A 15,496-nucleotide genomic window follows, 5' to 3' on the forward strand; every position below is an offset into this window, starting at 1 on the left:
GTTTCTGACGGGGGGACGTGCCCAAAAAGGGGGGGGACGCGTCCCCGTGGAATGCTGATAAAAATATACCCCATGCATAATACGGTTTTCAACCATCGGCAGAGGCAGAGAGAGCTCAGAATTTAAAATTGAGTCAGTTCATATACATTGGACATTGAATACCAAATATTAATGTTCTGAGAAGTATTAACTTGTAATCAACTTTAAAGGTCCATTCTAATTCATAGAAAGAGATAAATGAAGATTGAAACCAAGTGCTGTCAAAAGTATTTTCATGCTCACCATCCCTGTAGTTTATACTTCAAGAAAAGTAGATGCAGTTACCAAGGTTGCAGCTTTTCTAAGATAGAGACCAAGAAGAGTTCTAACAAAATCCACAAAAACAGGGCCAAATGCCCATTGTTAATCATCAGTGCCATGACAGTTGACATATTTATCATCTGGAATACATGAGTGAAAAAGGACATCCTTGAAAAATAAATTGAATGAATGATTCAATAATCGGATGATTACATTGAACGATATACACACGTATATATAGAGGTTACAAGATGATGTTCTATAATTAGAACAGAACGTTAAAGTAAAAGATTAAAGAGCTAAACGCTAAATTAAGCGTGAAAGCTAAATTAAGCTTAAAAGCTAACTTAACAAGCTAAATAAGTCGATAACTTAAAATAGAAGATGACCATTATAGAAGATATTAATATTATTTTAACACCCTCCCTAATGGTCATGGTATAGAAAACACTGCAGGTGTTATGATCACAGATGCAAAGAACACTTTGCATCTGCATAATGTAAATGACCAAGAGTACCAAAAGCCATCCAAGCTAATGTAGCCTTCACACACGAATTAGATATCTGGCACACACGAATTACTCAAGCCTGAAACAATGATTTTGAGGAAAAAATCAGCAAACCCTTTTGCAGAAGAGTATCAACTCCAAAACTGACTACAAGATACCACGGTTGTAGATGTTCGCCCTGGCAGGTGCGACCCAAACTGACTACAACAAAGCTCGATTTTTTTAGGAGAAAAATTGATCAAAACCAGAGAACTTCGCGAATTACAAATCCCACACGAACTTCGTGTATTACAGATGATTTTTGAGGAAAAAATCGTAAAAACCAGCAAACAGCTTTTGAAGAAAAAATTGTGAAAACCTAGAAATCCCATGCAAGTTTTGCGGATGACAGATAATAATTTTGAAGGAAAAAATTCTAAACCTTGAAATAGGAACACTCGAAAAGAGAATTTGCGATTTTGAGGAGAAAATCGAAAAACCAAGAAATCTGAGGTTACAAATCATTGTTTTTGTGGAAAAAATGGTAAAACCCAGATAACTAAAATCTTACGTGAATATCGCGGATTACAGATGAGATAATTTTAAAGGGAAAATTATAAACCCTATGAACAATTTTTGAGGAAAAAATCGTGAAAACCCTCCCATGATTTTTTGTGGAAAAAATTAAAAAACTGAGACAATTTTTTAGGCAAAAATCGTGAAAACCCTGGGACCTGTAAGACGAGGTTTGGCCTAAATCACTCTGATCAAGGCAACGCTCCAGGTGTTGTGGCAGTTGTTGAACTTTTGACTGTGTTTCAACATGATGTTGGTCAAAGATGCCATCACAAAAATGGAGGTTGAACGAGGTCAACCTAGTGAAAGCATGAGACAAAAGAATCTAATTCAAAAATCAGAATAGAAGCTGCTGAAAAAACTGAAACCCTGTAAATGAATTCCGGCACGAATTCCAAGGCACAGATTTCGAGGTTTGGAACATAAGTTAAAATTTTCTGCAAACTGAAAACCTGAAATTTTTCCTGAAAATAATCAGAAAAAAATAATAATTTAGCAGAAAATAAAAAAAATTCCTTTGATTTTTTGTTGTAAAAAAAACCAAAAAAATATTGGCGATTTTTTTTTCAAAAAAACCCCCCAAAAAAGAGGAATAGGGGCAGAAACCCTAGGTCGGTTAAACAACATAAACGGCACCCAAAAGACACCAAAAATCCCGATGTCCACAGAATTAGCAAAAATCGCTGACTCTTTTTAAATTCCAAGGCAAATTTGCTGGCACAAAATTCGAGGCATGGAAAACGAGACACCCAAAAAAATCTGAGACCAACCTAGAAAAACTCTTGAAAAACCCACCAAGAATCTGAAATCAGAATGCAGATCCGATGGCTCACAAATCAAGGCACAAAAAACGATGCACCCAGAAAAATCTGACAACGACCCAGTTGAGGTCTCGAAAAATCCACCAAAAATCTGCAACCAGAATAAAATTTCGACTTGAACTGAAGGGTCAAAACCCTAGTCGAAAATTGCAGAAACCCTAGGAAAATTTTCAATCTACAAAAAAAACCTCCAGGTTGCAGCCCGAAAATTTCTAGAACCCTTAAAAAACATGAACTGCTGCCCAGTGCAAAGAAATTCGACCACAAACCAGTATTCCAGAAAAAACATGAATATTTATCAAAAAATTCACCAAACTTTAAAGAATCCCATCGACCCGCTCTGATACCATGAAAAATAAATTGAATAAATGATTCAATAATCAGATGATTACATTGAACGATATACACACATATATATAGAGGTTACAAGACGATGTTCTATAATTAGAACATAACGTTAAATTAAAAGATTAAAGAGCTAAACGCTAAATTAAGCGTGAAAGCTAAATTAAGCTTAAAAGCTAATTTTCTAAAAAGCTCACTTAACAAGGTAAATAAGTCGATAACTTAAAATAGAAGATGACCATTATAGAAGATATTAATATTATTTTAAGAATCCTGAAATGGAAAATGCAGTTACTATCTGTGCCTGGGAAAACCCCATGAAATTTCTGCAGGTACATTCTGGTTCTACATTTGCAGCCCAGATTTGCCTGGGTACATCCATTGAAAATGCAGAACCCAGAACATACCTACAGATTTCCATTGTAACGGTCCTAATGGATATACCTGGACAAATCTGTCCTGCAAATGCAGAACACAGAATGTACCTACAGCAATTTAACCCTGTTACTGTACCCGGAGCAGATTGAACCTGAATTGAGGGCTGCAAGGAGCAAAGTGGGTAGCTTAGTTAATAAATAATAAGTTAAAACATAATATAGATGCTTTTGTGCATTTATCTCTGAAGTTATGTAGCTCCTAAATATAAAAGCAAGAAAAAATTTGATGCGTAAATTTCAGTATAACCAGTTCTTATTGGATATGCAGATAGTAGAATCACATGTTCAGCCTGGTGATCTATGTACCAGACGGGAATATGCCCGATGGCTTGTTTCTGCAAATTCTGTATTTGCAAGGTAAACCAAAATTTTTACTGTTTATAATGGAAGGGAATGCGCAAGCTTAGTGGTTTCCAATAGGTTTATGTGATGCTCAAAATATTTCATATGCAGAAATCCAAGTGACCGGGTGTTTCCTTCAGCATATGTTGAAGGTGTTACTGTACTTGCATTTGATGACATATCACAAGAAGATCCCGATTTTCCTTACATTCAAGGTTTCTTATGTTTTTTTTTCTGTTATATCAGATAAGGTAGTTAGTCTTCTGATTACAGGCATCAGTAGTGAATTCAAATGGTCATACAGAATTAATGTTCACTTTAAAAGAAACTTGACTGATCCAGGTCTAGCAGAAGCAGGGGTTATATATAGCAAGTTATCTTTCAACAACCTAAATTTTAGCAATGACGACACAAAGCTGTGTCATGCCTGGACCATGTTTTACCCTGAGAAGTAAAGTATAATTTTACTAAGCTTTCTTGTTTCCATTTCGAAAGCTGTTTAGATAAACTATGGTGTGTCATACAAATTTCCTTTTACAATGCTTCTACTTTTGTTTCTTTGCAGCCATTTGTCGCGAGTGGACCTTTTGAGCTGGAAAATGTTTGCAGAACACAAGCATCTACCAGAAGTTCACAGTACGGTATGGCTACTTTTAGCATGCAGACTTGTATAGTTACAAATAGATGAACTTGCAGTGCAAAATTTTTAGCATTTGTCAATCAAAAGAAATTAACCTATTCCCAACAGCAATTTTAAAAAATGACCTGTTTGCAGTCCAGACATTAGAGAAGAAACCAGGATTTTTGGATGCTAAGCAAATTCGTATAGATTCACTGTCTGCTGTTTATATGGATACCTTGGCTGGAAATAAAAGTGTTATAGCAAAAGCATTTGGTATGCCAACTTATCAAGTGATGTTTTGTATCTGTACATTGCCAAAAGTTCAAGTGATTGCTGCTATTACATTAGTTTGTGTTGATATTGAATGGTTATTTGCAGGATATAGCAGGCGATTCCAGCCAAACAAGCCTGTTACTAAAGGCCAGGCGCTAATTGCTATCAGAAGTGGAAAAGTGGCAGCTATGGTCTCAGAGGAGTTGTCTAGAGTTGAAGCTGAGAATTCAGCGAAGGAAGCAGTTACGAAAGAAATTTTATCAGAGATGGTAACAAGAGAGGAAATAAAAACCTTCTGGGATAAAGAACTGGGTCAGGCAAAACAACAGAGAATAGAAGCAGAGAAAATTTTGGACTCAGCAGTGTCAGAACTGAAGAGAGAGAAAGCCAAGGTTAAGAGTAAAATGCCTAAGTTAATTAGTGCCGAAGCAATTTTAGAACTTCAACATCAGTATCAATCAAAACTGATGCAGGAGGCTTCTGAAATACAGAAGTCTTTGTTAGAAGAGGAACAAAATATTCAGATAGAGGAGGAGGAACTTGAAAAACTTAATAAAGAGTCTCAAGCTGAAATTGAAGCCTTGTCTGCAGGAAATTCTTTAGTAGAAGCAGAGAAAAAGGCTATAATTCTTTCCAGGTGAGCTTTATGATTTTTCTTGCAGTGATTGCAGAAGTTTTGAGACTAACAAATTATATTTTGGTCATGATGGTAATGCAATTATTGTTTCTGTAGACCATTTAAACTTTGATATTTTTCCTAAGACCAGGTTGTATGTAGAGGATGAAACAAGGAAAATTCAAGCACAGAGTGAAATCTTGAAAGAAGCTGTGAGCAGATGGAAGTTTACTTCTTCTACATGCTCTTGCTGGTGTCACCAGCAGGACGGGACCAAAGAAGATGTACCAGAGGAGGGGAAATCTTCTCATGTAAGTTCACATGAGTTTTTGCCTTGTAACAAACATGGGGCGCCCAATTCTTTTGAACAGATCACTGTAAAATCGATTGGAGGTTTTGAGGATGGAGCTCAAGATCTTCAGAACGTTATACTTTTTACTTTAAACAAAAAAGCAAACTAGGGGCAAAGATTGTTGTCCTTAATCTCTCCCCTGCTTAGCAACTGTATGCCAATTTTTTAGAGGTGGTGATAGTTCTGCCGAAGCTAGAATACAATGGGGCAATCTCTTGTCGGTTCCATTCTTCATTCATTTTTTCAAAAACTGTGAACATTTTGAATTTTGAGTTTTATATCTCAGCCTTGGGCGTGTGAGGATGTGTTGTATCAAAATCCTGTCTATAAATTTAGAAATTTAATTGTGAGTGAAGGAATTAAAGATTCTTCCATAGTTTCTATAAACATTGGATCATTGCTTTGAGAATTTGATACGTTTCTTCCTCAATTGTTTTTGTAATAAAAAATACAAGGGTTCAATAAGATGATAATTTTTGACATATAACAGCTATCCTTTGGCATCTTTTGGTAAGCATATGCTGTTTGTGGAAGAATAATAAAACCCTTCACATGCCATGCAGAGTGTGCAGGGAATTTCAGTTTTTAAAGAATCTGGTGATAACAAGGATATCTTTGACTATGCCTAGGATAAGATTCTCAATATGGGTGTTGTTTGAAGTCAGTACAAAATGTCGGAAATCAACGGTGAGAAACTCTACTTATTTGTAAGTTATGGAATAAGAAAGAGAGCCATTTCAAATCACTTGTAATTGTCTTAACAGCAAGCCTCTGGATGAGCTAGGGCGTGTTCCTATATGCTGGACATTGTGCACATACTGCGTAGAGAGTCATGTTACTGAAACATAAGCTTGGAGTTTGGCATATTCTCTGTATATGCAGCATTGTCTTTAATGGGTTCTTGCTCCATCATGCACGCACATTTTATGCTGCAGATATTAGGTAAAGGGTGCAATTCTGGGGAGAAGGCATTTTGTTTTGCACTCCTATGCATTAGCTTGCACTCCTATGCATTAGCTTGCAACTATGTCAGGGATAGTGTTAACTGTCAAGTCCATGAGAGACTGGGTTAAAATCTCGAAAGTTTTACTCTCTCTATCCTGATTCCTCAATGAATTCTCTTGAAAGCCAGAATATCTTTGATACTGATTTAAAAGGATTCTTAGCTGTGGTTTAATTGTCACCTTTCTTTATGAATTAAAAGCAATTCTCTCCTTTTTCCATGTTGCACAGAACTTGACGAATGTGACTCATTGCTGTTGGAAAATGAGGAATTTTGTATTGCAGGAGATCCAGCTGAACTGAACTGCCATTGAATGCTGTAATTTGCTCAATTAATATAAAATTGTTTAATTGCATAATAGTTTATAGGTAGTTTAGGGTATTTTATAGATTTAACAAAACTGCACTGAGGCTAGTTCTGCCATTATTTGTATCCAAAAGCTAAAGAGGAATTGAGATGGTAGTTAGGCTTACAGAGTAGATTACTACATTCATTGCATGATACCATACGTTTTCCTTGAATACATTACAATAAAATACACTTTATTATATTCTGATGACAAAAAACATGGTGACAAGGAGACTCGACTGTTTGTTCATGTCATAATTAGTCATGTAAATGTTCTAGACGACATTAACATTATATAACCATATCATTATACTGGCCAGTGTTCGTTTCTGTACCTAATGTTTGGGTATGAACCAAAGATTAAAAAAATGAATGCAACTCTTGCTTTGAAGGCCTCATCGCAAATAAATGTCAGTGAAAAGTATTATGTGGGTAGGATGAGGGCAGATAAAACTAGCATGGAAATGGGAAGAACAAGAGCCCTTTAGATCAGTAGGGGCTTTGGATGGATGCCCTATACTGATTTGGAACCAGGAACTAAACTATCGGGCATATGGAACTCTCGCAAAAACCCATCATGTACGGGTGGCTGGAAGCATCGGATGAGATCTGGTTTCAAACCATTGGTTTATCCATTTTGAGAAGCACTCCCCTATCCCTGTTGCCCTCTCCGTCCCCGGTTCTACCCCAATAAAAATTAGAGTTATAAATGTAATCCATGCACTATCACTGGCATGATGTTCATTTTTTAGTGTACAGTTTGATAAAACAAACTTTCTGGCGCTCTTGGCGATTTAATCTATTATGTTTCTTGTTGCAATTTCTGGATTTGATTGTGTTTCTATTTTTGGATCGATTATTTAAATCACACTCTGTGATTCATATTTTCAATATCGTCAGTTCATGCAGAAAAATGTGTTAGAATGTATATATATTATTTTAACAAAATTCCTAATGTTCGTATAGCACAGAAACTGGATATTCGTGAGGTCCTACATTAATGTTAAACGTAGCTATCTGGGAGCTCATAAGTAAAATTCATTTGGCTGTGCAAAGGTTCAAATAACGATTCGATTTGGCTACGTATTAAACACAACAATCTGAAAATTAATATATTCATAAATAAATTCATTTGACTTTATAAAGCTTACAATTAATGGAAGGTTTAGCTTGATAGTCTTAAACCAACACATATATATATGAAAGCTTTGTCTGGTTGTATGAAGTGTACAAATTTTTAATCCTAATGGAAGGATTTGTGGCTTGCTTGGCTTGCTTGGTAAGAAGGACTTAGGTTCATGTCATGACTATTCTATTTAGATAGGTATAAAAAATGGTGAGCCTTAAACCACATACATTAAGCAGCCTTAAATCACATATACTAAGCAACTTTGACTGTTTAACATTTTTAAGTCTAGAAGTGTATTCTTAGTGTGACCACATACCTTAAGTAACATATTAAGCCTAGAAAATGTCAGTCAATTTTGGTTGTTTAACACTTTTAAAGTAGCTTAGTGTGTGATTTAAGCCGTTCCAAACAAAACAACTATTTAAAAGTTAATATATATATATATTTAAGTGAACAAATAAAATTATGTAAAAATTATTTTGTTTGGATGAAATTTATGAATTCAAAATGTAAGCTCAGAAAAGATTCAACTTTGAAATCTTTAACATATGATTTTAAATTCAGTTTTGGAGCACTCAGATCAGTATCTAAGAGGCCTTGCATTTGCATCTTGCCAATTCATTTTGGCTAGTTATTAAGCATAGCTATTTGAAAGCTCATATATAAATTCATTTGGTTGCATTACTTAAAAATTTGAAATGTTAGAATTATGGAAGCGAGCTTAAATTTGAAATGTTAGAATTATGGAAGCGAGCTTAAATTTGAAAGCTTAATAAATAAATAATTTGGTACTAAAAAGAACACTTAAAGAGTGATAAACAATTGATTAAAATGAACAAAATAAACTTATTCACATCAACTAGTATATTTTTTTAATAAACAATGATTAAATTATTCATTTTATACATTTTAAGAATTCTTTTGTTTGTTTTTTTAACACATTTTGGATAAATTAGATGTAAGAGAATTTAAAATTAGAAAATTATCTTTAAAAAAAATTATAATCGACTGAAATAAACATGTTATTCAAGTTGTACTATATAGTGCATGTTTCAACATGTATGCTTTGAGCAACTAAATAAGTGCAAGTTGAGCTACACAGTGTATGTTTCAACCTACATGTTCTTTTATATAATTGTTAGAGTAAATAGGAAAACCATTTAGTTATTAATTATTAGATCCCTTTCTATTTTAGCATAATTAATTAAACTTAGTTCATGTATTTTTTTGTCTCATAACATAAGATGACGACATATGTTATGATTTATTTTTTTCCTTATTTAGAGTTGATTTTGTTTTTTTTCTTTATTATAAGGATATGTTATCATGTAATGTAATCATTCATATGCTTTTATGGATCAATAGAATTTTCAAGGGTTGCATAGTAAATTAGTTATTTTTCTCTGTTTGTGATAGATGTTTTGGTTAAAAGTGATTTTTGAGAATCGTGGGGTTCAATAATCAACTCCAACATGATATAGAGTACCAAATTTGTGATGACCTATTTTTTTGAGAGATTTAACATGGAACTAAAAATTGGTGCAGCTTATAGAAAAACAAGCCTCACCAAATATTGTATCCAAAATGTCCAAAAAAATTAAGAACACGTGTTCAAGCATAAAAAATAGAGTTATTTTGGTGGGGCATAATATATAAAGCAAAAAAAAATGTACAACTATACAAATCCATATAGAATATGTAGAATTATACATATCTAAAAGCTAATGTGTAGACTTTGTGTCAACTTGCATAGAAATTTGGTGATACCAAACAAAATTGTGGCTATCAATTTTTTTTATAGAAAAATTTAAAAATAATTATATTTTCATTTTTGCAACAAAAAAGAGTTTTTTTACTTCTACTTTTTCAAAACTCTATAGTTGTAGTTTATCAACCGGCAGTGGAGATGATCACAATGGCGGTTGTGGCCTAGAATGTCCTTAAAACTCAAAGGCAATGTAGTTGTTGGGGCCATGGAGGTGAAGGTATAGAATTGTAAGTAGTTTGTTTTAATTATTATAAAGATGTTCCAATTTTGTATGTGTTGGAGCGTGAACAAACTAAAAATATAGGTCTATAGTACTATTAGGTGGGTCTCCATTTTTTGCATTTCTTTTGGAGCCTATTAATAGGTTTCCCTTGGTGTTGATTCTAAATCCTTTGGGAGTACTCTTTGGATATATCTACAAACAATGTATATTTTCCATTATCTTTTATACAGTGGGTGTAATCCCCTAGACTGCTATTTATTGATTAATTTTTTTATTATTAATCAGCGCATTTTTTTAATGATTATGTTTATTGTTGCCAATGTTTGGCTAGAACCTTAATCACAATTATGATTAATGGTTCAAGTCCAAACGCTTGAGTTTTTTAATAGAACCAATTTAGCTTAAAGATTAGTGCCTGACCAATTTCTATCACCTCCAACCCCCAACCACCAAGGACTTGGCACCACCTACACTTAGCCTTGTCATCACCATCTTGCATCCCAATTGCCACTAAATTAGCAGCAAGGAGCTGCCATCTCATTGCTAGGGTGCCACTAGAATCCCTACAATCATGCCTAAAGGTATTTTTCAAAAAATTACAAATTGGGTGAATAGAGTCAATTAGCACTTTGTAGTGGTGTAGATTTTTTTATCATATTTTATTGCTAGCATACTTTATTGTCTACCAAAGTTAGATCTTTATTTTTTGGCTCTAAGCTCAAATTTTTTCTATATCATCAATTTTTGTGTTTCTTATGATATTGGAAAGCTATCTTAGATCTCTTTATAGCTATTTATGCACTTCTTTAGAATTTTGTTTGGTATTTTTTAGTATGTTACCTTTTCACATTTTGATTGATTACTTGAATATCTTGGCACCCAAAAACATTATGTTTCTATGAGAGTATTTCATTTTAGTTGATATATATGTATTTAGGTTATTGGTATCTGATTTTATTATTTGAGAAGGTATCATGGGTTTTTCTATTCATCCTTTTCCAATAATATTAGAAAGATAATTATGAGTCTTAGGAAATGATATATTAACACATCTATGGTGATTTAATATTTTTCTTTATCTTTATGGACCATACTTGAACCAAACATCCTAGGGAGTAGATAAGAACAAGCTAATATCATTGATCATATTGTAGGATTAATTTGTTCTAGTGTTGATCCTAACATTGTTGGGTGTGTTGCATTAGGAATTGATTATCCTCACACCCTTTGGACTAAAATTTGGGAGATCTATGGAGACCCTCACATATCTCCATTCCTAGGTGATCCTACTATAGATTGTCTCATTCCCTTTGATGATATAGACACCATTCTATTTAGATATGACACTTTAGAGGAGCTTGAGTATATAATAGGTCTTACATGTTTTGATGGTTTAGATAAATGTTACCTTGCTACCACTCATTTTATCATGATAATATCACCATATTCAATTTCTCCTAGTGATATTAGTATAACACATCTATATCACATATTGATTTAGTGTAGTAAGAGATTCATCATCTTCCAGATAAAGCTTATTGAAATATATATCTATCAGATACAATATCCTTGTTTGTTGAATCTCATGTTGTAGATTTGGAGGATTCATTTAAGGACATTCATCTCATCATTTATGACAACCCAATCATCATTTCTATTCCATCATCATCACATTTAGAGCTTTTTTTACATTAGTCTTCACATGACTGTAGATTGGCATCACCTTATTTTGACATATGGACATTTGAGGTAACTTCAGAGGCACACATTTGGACTTGGATTCTTTATTCATATAACATATGAGAATAAATTCTCGAATCACAAGTGGATCTATATATTCCTAAGGGGAGAAATTTTGTTTGTAGAGAATGGATCATGTTCTATGTAAAGGCTTTCATCATTGACACAAGTTCTACTTCTTGATGGGGAGATTCATATCTTCTCTCTCTGGGACATTCAATATACTTATGTGACATCAGTAGTCCTTGGGGGCTCATAATGAGTCCTCCTTTTCTTCTTCCAATAATACTCATTTATTTCATTCTCTTTTTTGGAGAGATTTTGTTCATGAAGTTTTGTCATTTTTTCTCCTGCTATAAGATATACTTTTTTAATATCAAGGTGTGTTTTTTTTGTTTGTCAATAACACCCTTATATCTCCTTGTATACTTGTCATGTTGTCCACACCCAGTCATCACTTTATCTCTCCATTAGTTGTGTGTGGGACACATGGGCCTCGAGTAGACTTGAACCCAAGACCTCCCATTTAGGAGGCTCGTAGCTAACCGTTGCGTTGTGGGGTCATCCCTAAGTGTTTAATTTTTTTATTATGTTAATATTTTTAGATTATAAAAAAAAAAATGCCTCGATATATATTGACATATTTTATATAGATTAAATTTTAAGATATATAAGCTAGTAGCAATGGGAGATGGAACATGTAAGTAAAATAGACTAATATTAATTTAATATAAACATGTTAATGATGGAAAATGAAAGTAAAATAGATTAATATTAGTTTAATATAAATATGTTAATTATTACTATTTTAATAAAGCTTAGGATTAAATTAGGTTTAGGTTTAGGGGTTTATTGTTAGGGTTAGGGTTCAAACATGTTTATTGTTAAGATTAGGGTTCAATTCGGTTTAAGGTTTGGATTGAATTTGGTATAGGGTTAGGGTCAATTAACTTTATAACTAGCATTCAATATTGTTAGAGTTCGATATGGTTTAAGATTAAGGCTTATCTTGATTTAGTATTTAATTAATCATCTCTAATATAAATAATATTTTTAACATAATTTAAATTTTTTATTATTATATTAGTATTATATTATTATATTATTATATTTTTAAATTTGGTTACTTAATATTAATATTATAAAATTTATAATATAATTATTTAATCGTTATTTTATTTAATTATAATAAAAATTAAAAGTGAATTATAAAATCTATTTGAAATATAGAAACATGATATATATTTATTCAATCTATTTAAAATATAGAAACTTCTTGATTCTCATTAACTATTTGTTTTAAATAATTTCATTAATTTATCATAAATGACTATATATAATATAAAAACAAATCTTTTATAGATTTTTTCAAAATAATTATTTGGTTATTATATTCATATTTATAAATATAATTTTTTTTTAATATAATCTTAATTTATTTTAAGTAATGAAGTTACAAAAACATAATGGAATTGAGAATAAAATGTAAATGGAATAAATAGATATTTAAAAAGAATAGTTTTGTTACTATATTGATATTTTTTTAAATAAGAAAATAGAAGCTATATGGAATTGCACTTTTATATATTGATGGTATGAAAATATTACATCTTAATGTCCATGAAAGTCCAAAATTGAACAACAAACTACTAGCCCGAACTACTACAACCATCCCTCATAAAACTATCCCCGATAAAGGGGACATACCCAAACATGCTTTAAGGAATCAAAAAAGGATCTAAACAGCAAACCAGCACCCCCCTGCAAATCTACAAACCAAACTCCCATGCACAAAAAGGATAATTCTGCAGTGATATAGCAAATTATGTATACAACATAAATATATTAAGGCCCTGCCCCTTACAAAACCATACCTGACCAGACAATAACAACTTCATTGGTTGTGACATCCATGCTTCCTTGCAGCCAGCCGCACCTTGAAGATACATGCTGGGTCATAGTTGGCATGCTCCTTTCGCACCCCAGGAAATTTATCCTCCTCCAAAGCACGCTCTTCCGTCACTTCCCTGAGCTCTTTCTCGGTGTTCTCCCCAACTTCAGGCTCTTATTTTTTTAAACCCATCAACCCCTCCTCCCGTAGATACCTCTACAACCCCTCCTCCCGTAGATACCTCTACAACCAATCCTCCTTCTCTTCTAGAACCAACCCCAACATCAATTTTAGGAAGGACACACTTCTTTCCACTATTAGTCTCCGACACACTTCTTTCCACTATTAGTCTCCTCTGAGGAAGAATTGATGGGTTGGGAGAAAGAATAAGAAGGAATTTAGACACCTCTTCTCCACGTCACTGAAGGACGTAATAATCCTTCAGAAGTGGGATACCTTGACCAGGCTCCACATTCTCCATAACTTTATCTAGCTTGCCCAAAAGATTACTATTGACCAGTCACTTACAGATAGCCTTTTCCATGGCCTTCAACTCACCTACATTGAGCAATGTCACAAGAAACATTGTTGAGACATCAGAATTCACCCTATGACAATGATCTGTTGCCATATGCTCTTCAAGCATAACCATTGTTATAACATGTATGATCAAGCCATGGTCCGATTTAAAAATCTTCCTTAGCCTCTTGTAGAGACTTCTCCAATTTGTCTTTTTTTTCTAAATAGCCTATGTAGAGTGTCCATATCTATCACTTTGCAAATCCACGAAGTCACCCAACTAATGACTCACCTTAATTCTACTCATGGCTTCATTGGGAATATATCCTTAGTTAACATGCTTGAGTCTCAAAATTTTGTAAATGTAATCAATAAACTTCCATCCCAACCCAAAGCCTTTGTTCTTCATCATAAATGCAGGGCATTTCACCTGTGGTGTAATTAGAGAACGATTCCACTTACAATGTACTTATCGAAAGCAAAGATCTAAATCGACCAGAGGATTGGGCAACTCAACAATATCTACTACCACTTGACACACCATCACCCCTCAAGCATACGAGACTACCATCATTGATTTATTAGCATGGCATGGAAATATGATCCACAAATTTCAATAACAGAGGAATAATGAATTCTTAATGCCCCCTCAAATCACAAGTTTAATGAATATATGCCATGATCCATCCCAAATAGTCAACCGCCACCCTCTAGACATATTGTGTCATTCTAACAATAGATGACCCCTTCCATGCATTATTACATATCAAGAGCCACCTAGTTATTTATCCACCAACTTGGCTATCTCATCAGCCATGTCATTACCATCCCATAGAATATGTGATATTTTGAAGCCTTTGAATTTGACAATCAGTTCCCAGATGAATTTGAATCACTTTCACAATTTCCAATCGAAGTGGATTTCTATGTGATTGCATTCACCATCAGAGGTAAGCCTCCCTCCAAATGCAGTTTGTATGCCTTAAATTCAATTCCATATTTTAGTCCAATGAACATCACTCTAAACTCGACATCATTATTAGTTGTCACCCCTAGCGACACTGACTTCTTTCTTAGCACCTTCCCTCAGTGATCCATACCAACACAACCTACTCCACTCAACCTTAGATTACCTCTTGAAGTGCCATCAAAGTTAATCTTAACCCAACCAAGCTCTAAGGCTTTCCACTTCATTGCATCCTTGGCAATCGTTGAAAGATCAACCTTTCAAACCCCATTAATGGGGGGACCTTTAGACCAACAAATATATTTGTCATGTCATCATCCCATAGGGAAAAGATGTATTTTATTGGGTTTGCCAATCTAGTGGCATCATTAACTTGTTCTACCAAGGTCATTTCAATTTTCATAACCAAATCCATCCAATTGATCTCAAAGTTTTGAAAAATTCTTCTATTCCGCTCCTTTTGAATCTCCCAAATCACAAATGAAGGTAAAATTGCCCATAAAATAACGAATTGAGATTTCTTCTTCTTTGTTGGCTTCAAAAGAAACCATCGCATGATATCCTGTGGCAACAGGGTTTGCCAGTTTAATTTTTGCATTAAGTGTTGCCAACATGGTTTGACATAAGGACAACTGAGAAGCAAATGGTTAGCATATTCTTCTTCCTATTTGCACATCTACCCGAACCCTGGACACCAAATACCTTTAATCTATCCAATGATAATTCTTCTTTTAAA

General features: G+C 33.7%; 1 protein-coding gene across 3 annotated transcripts in view; it reads left to right on the forward strand.

Moving 5' to 3' along the window:
* Positions 1–5,544, forward strand: part of LOC131030497 (uncharacterized) — a 136,442-nt gene extending 130,898 nt beyond the window's left edge. For 2 of the 3 annotated variants that reach the window (XM_057961342.2, XM_057961345.2), the window contains 7 exons: positions 3,236–3,324; positions 3,421–3,524; positions 3,652–3,760; positions 3,875–3,950; positions 4,090–4,204; positions 4,310–4,841; positions 4,972–5,544. In XM_057961342.2, the coding sequence (XP_057817325.2) occupies positions 3,236–3,324; positions 3,421–3,524; positions 3,652–3,760; positions 3,875–3,950; positions 4,090–4,204; positions 4,310–4,841; positions 4,972–5,281 (1,335 nt within the window). In that variant the 3' untranslated portion in view covers positions 5,282–5,544. The remainder of the gene's footprint in view (positions 1–3,235; positions 3,325–3,420; positions 3,525–3,651; positions 3,761–3,874; positions 3,951–4,089; positions 4,205–4,309; positions 4,842–4,971) is intronic. The other variant, XM_057961344.2, reaches the window with a different exon arrangement.
* The last annotated feature ends 9,952 nt before the right edge of the window (positions 5,545–15,496 follow it).

This window comes from Cryptomeria japonica, chromosome 2 (genome assembly GCF_030272615.1).
Source record: "Cryptomeria japonica chromosome 2, Sugi_1.0, whole genome shotgun sequence".
Taxonomy (NCBI): Eukaryota; Viridiplantae; Streptophyta; class Pinopsida; order Cupressales; family Cupressaceae; genus Cryptomeria; species Cryptomeria japonica.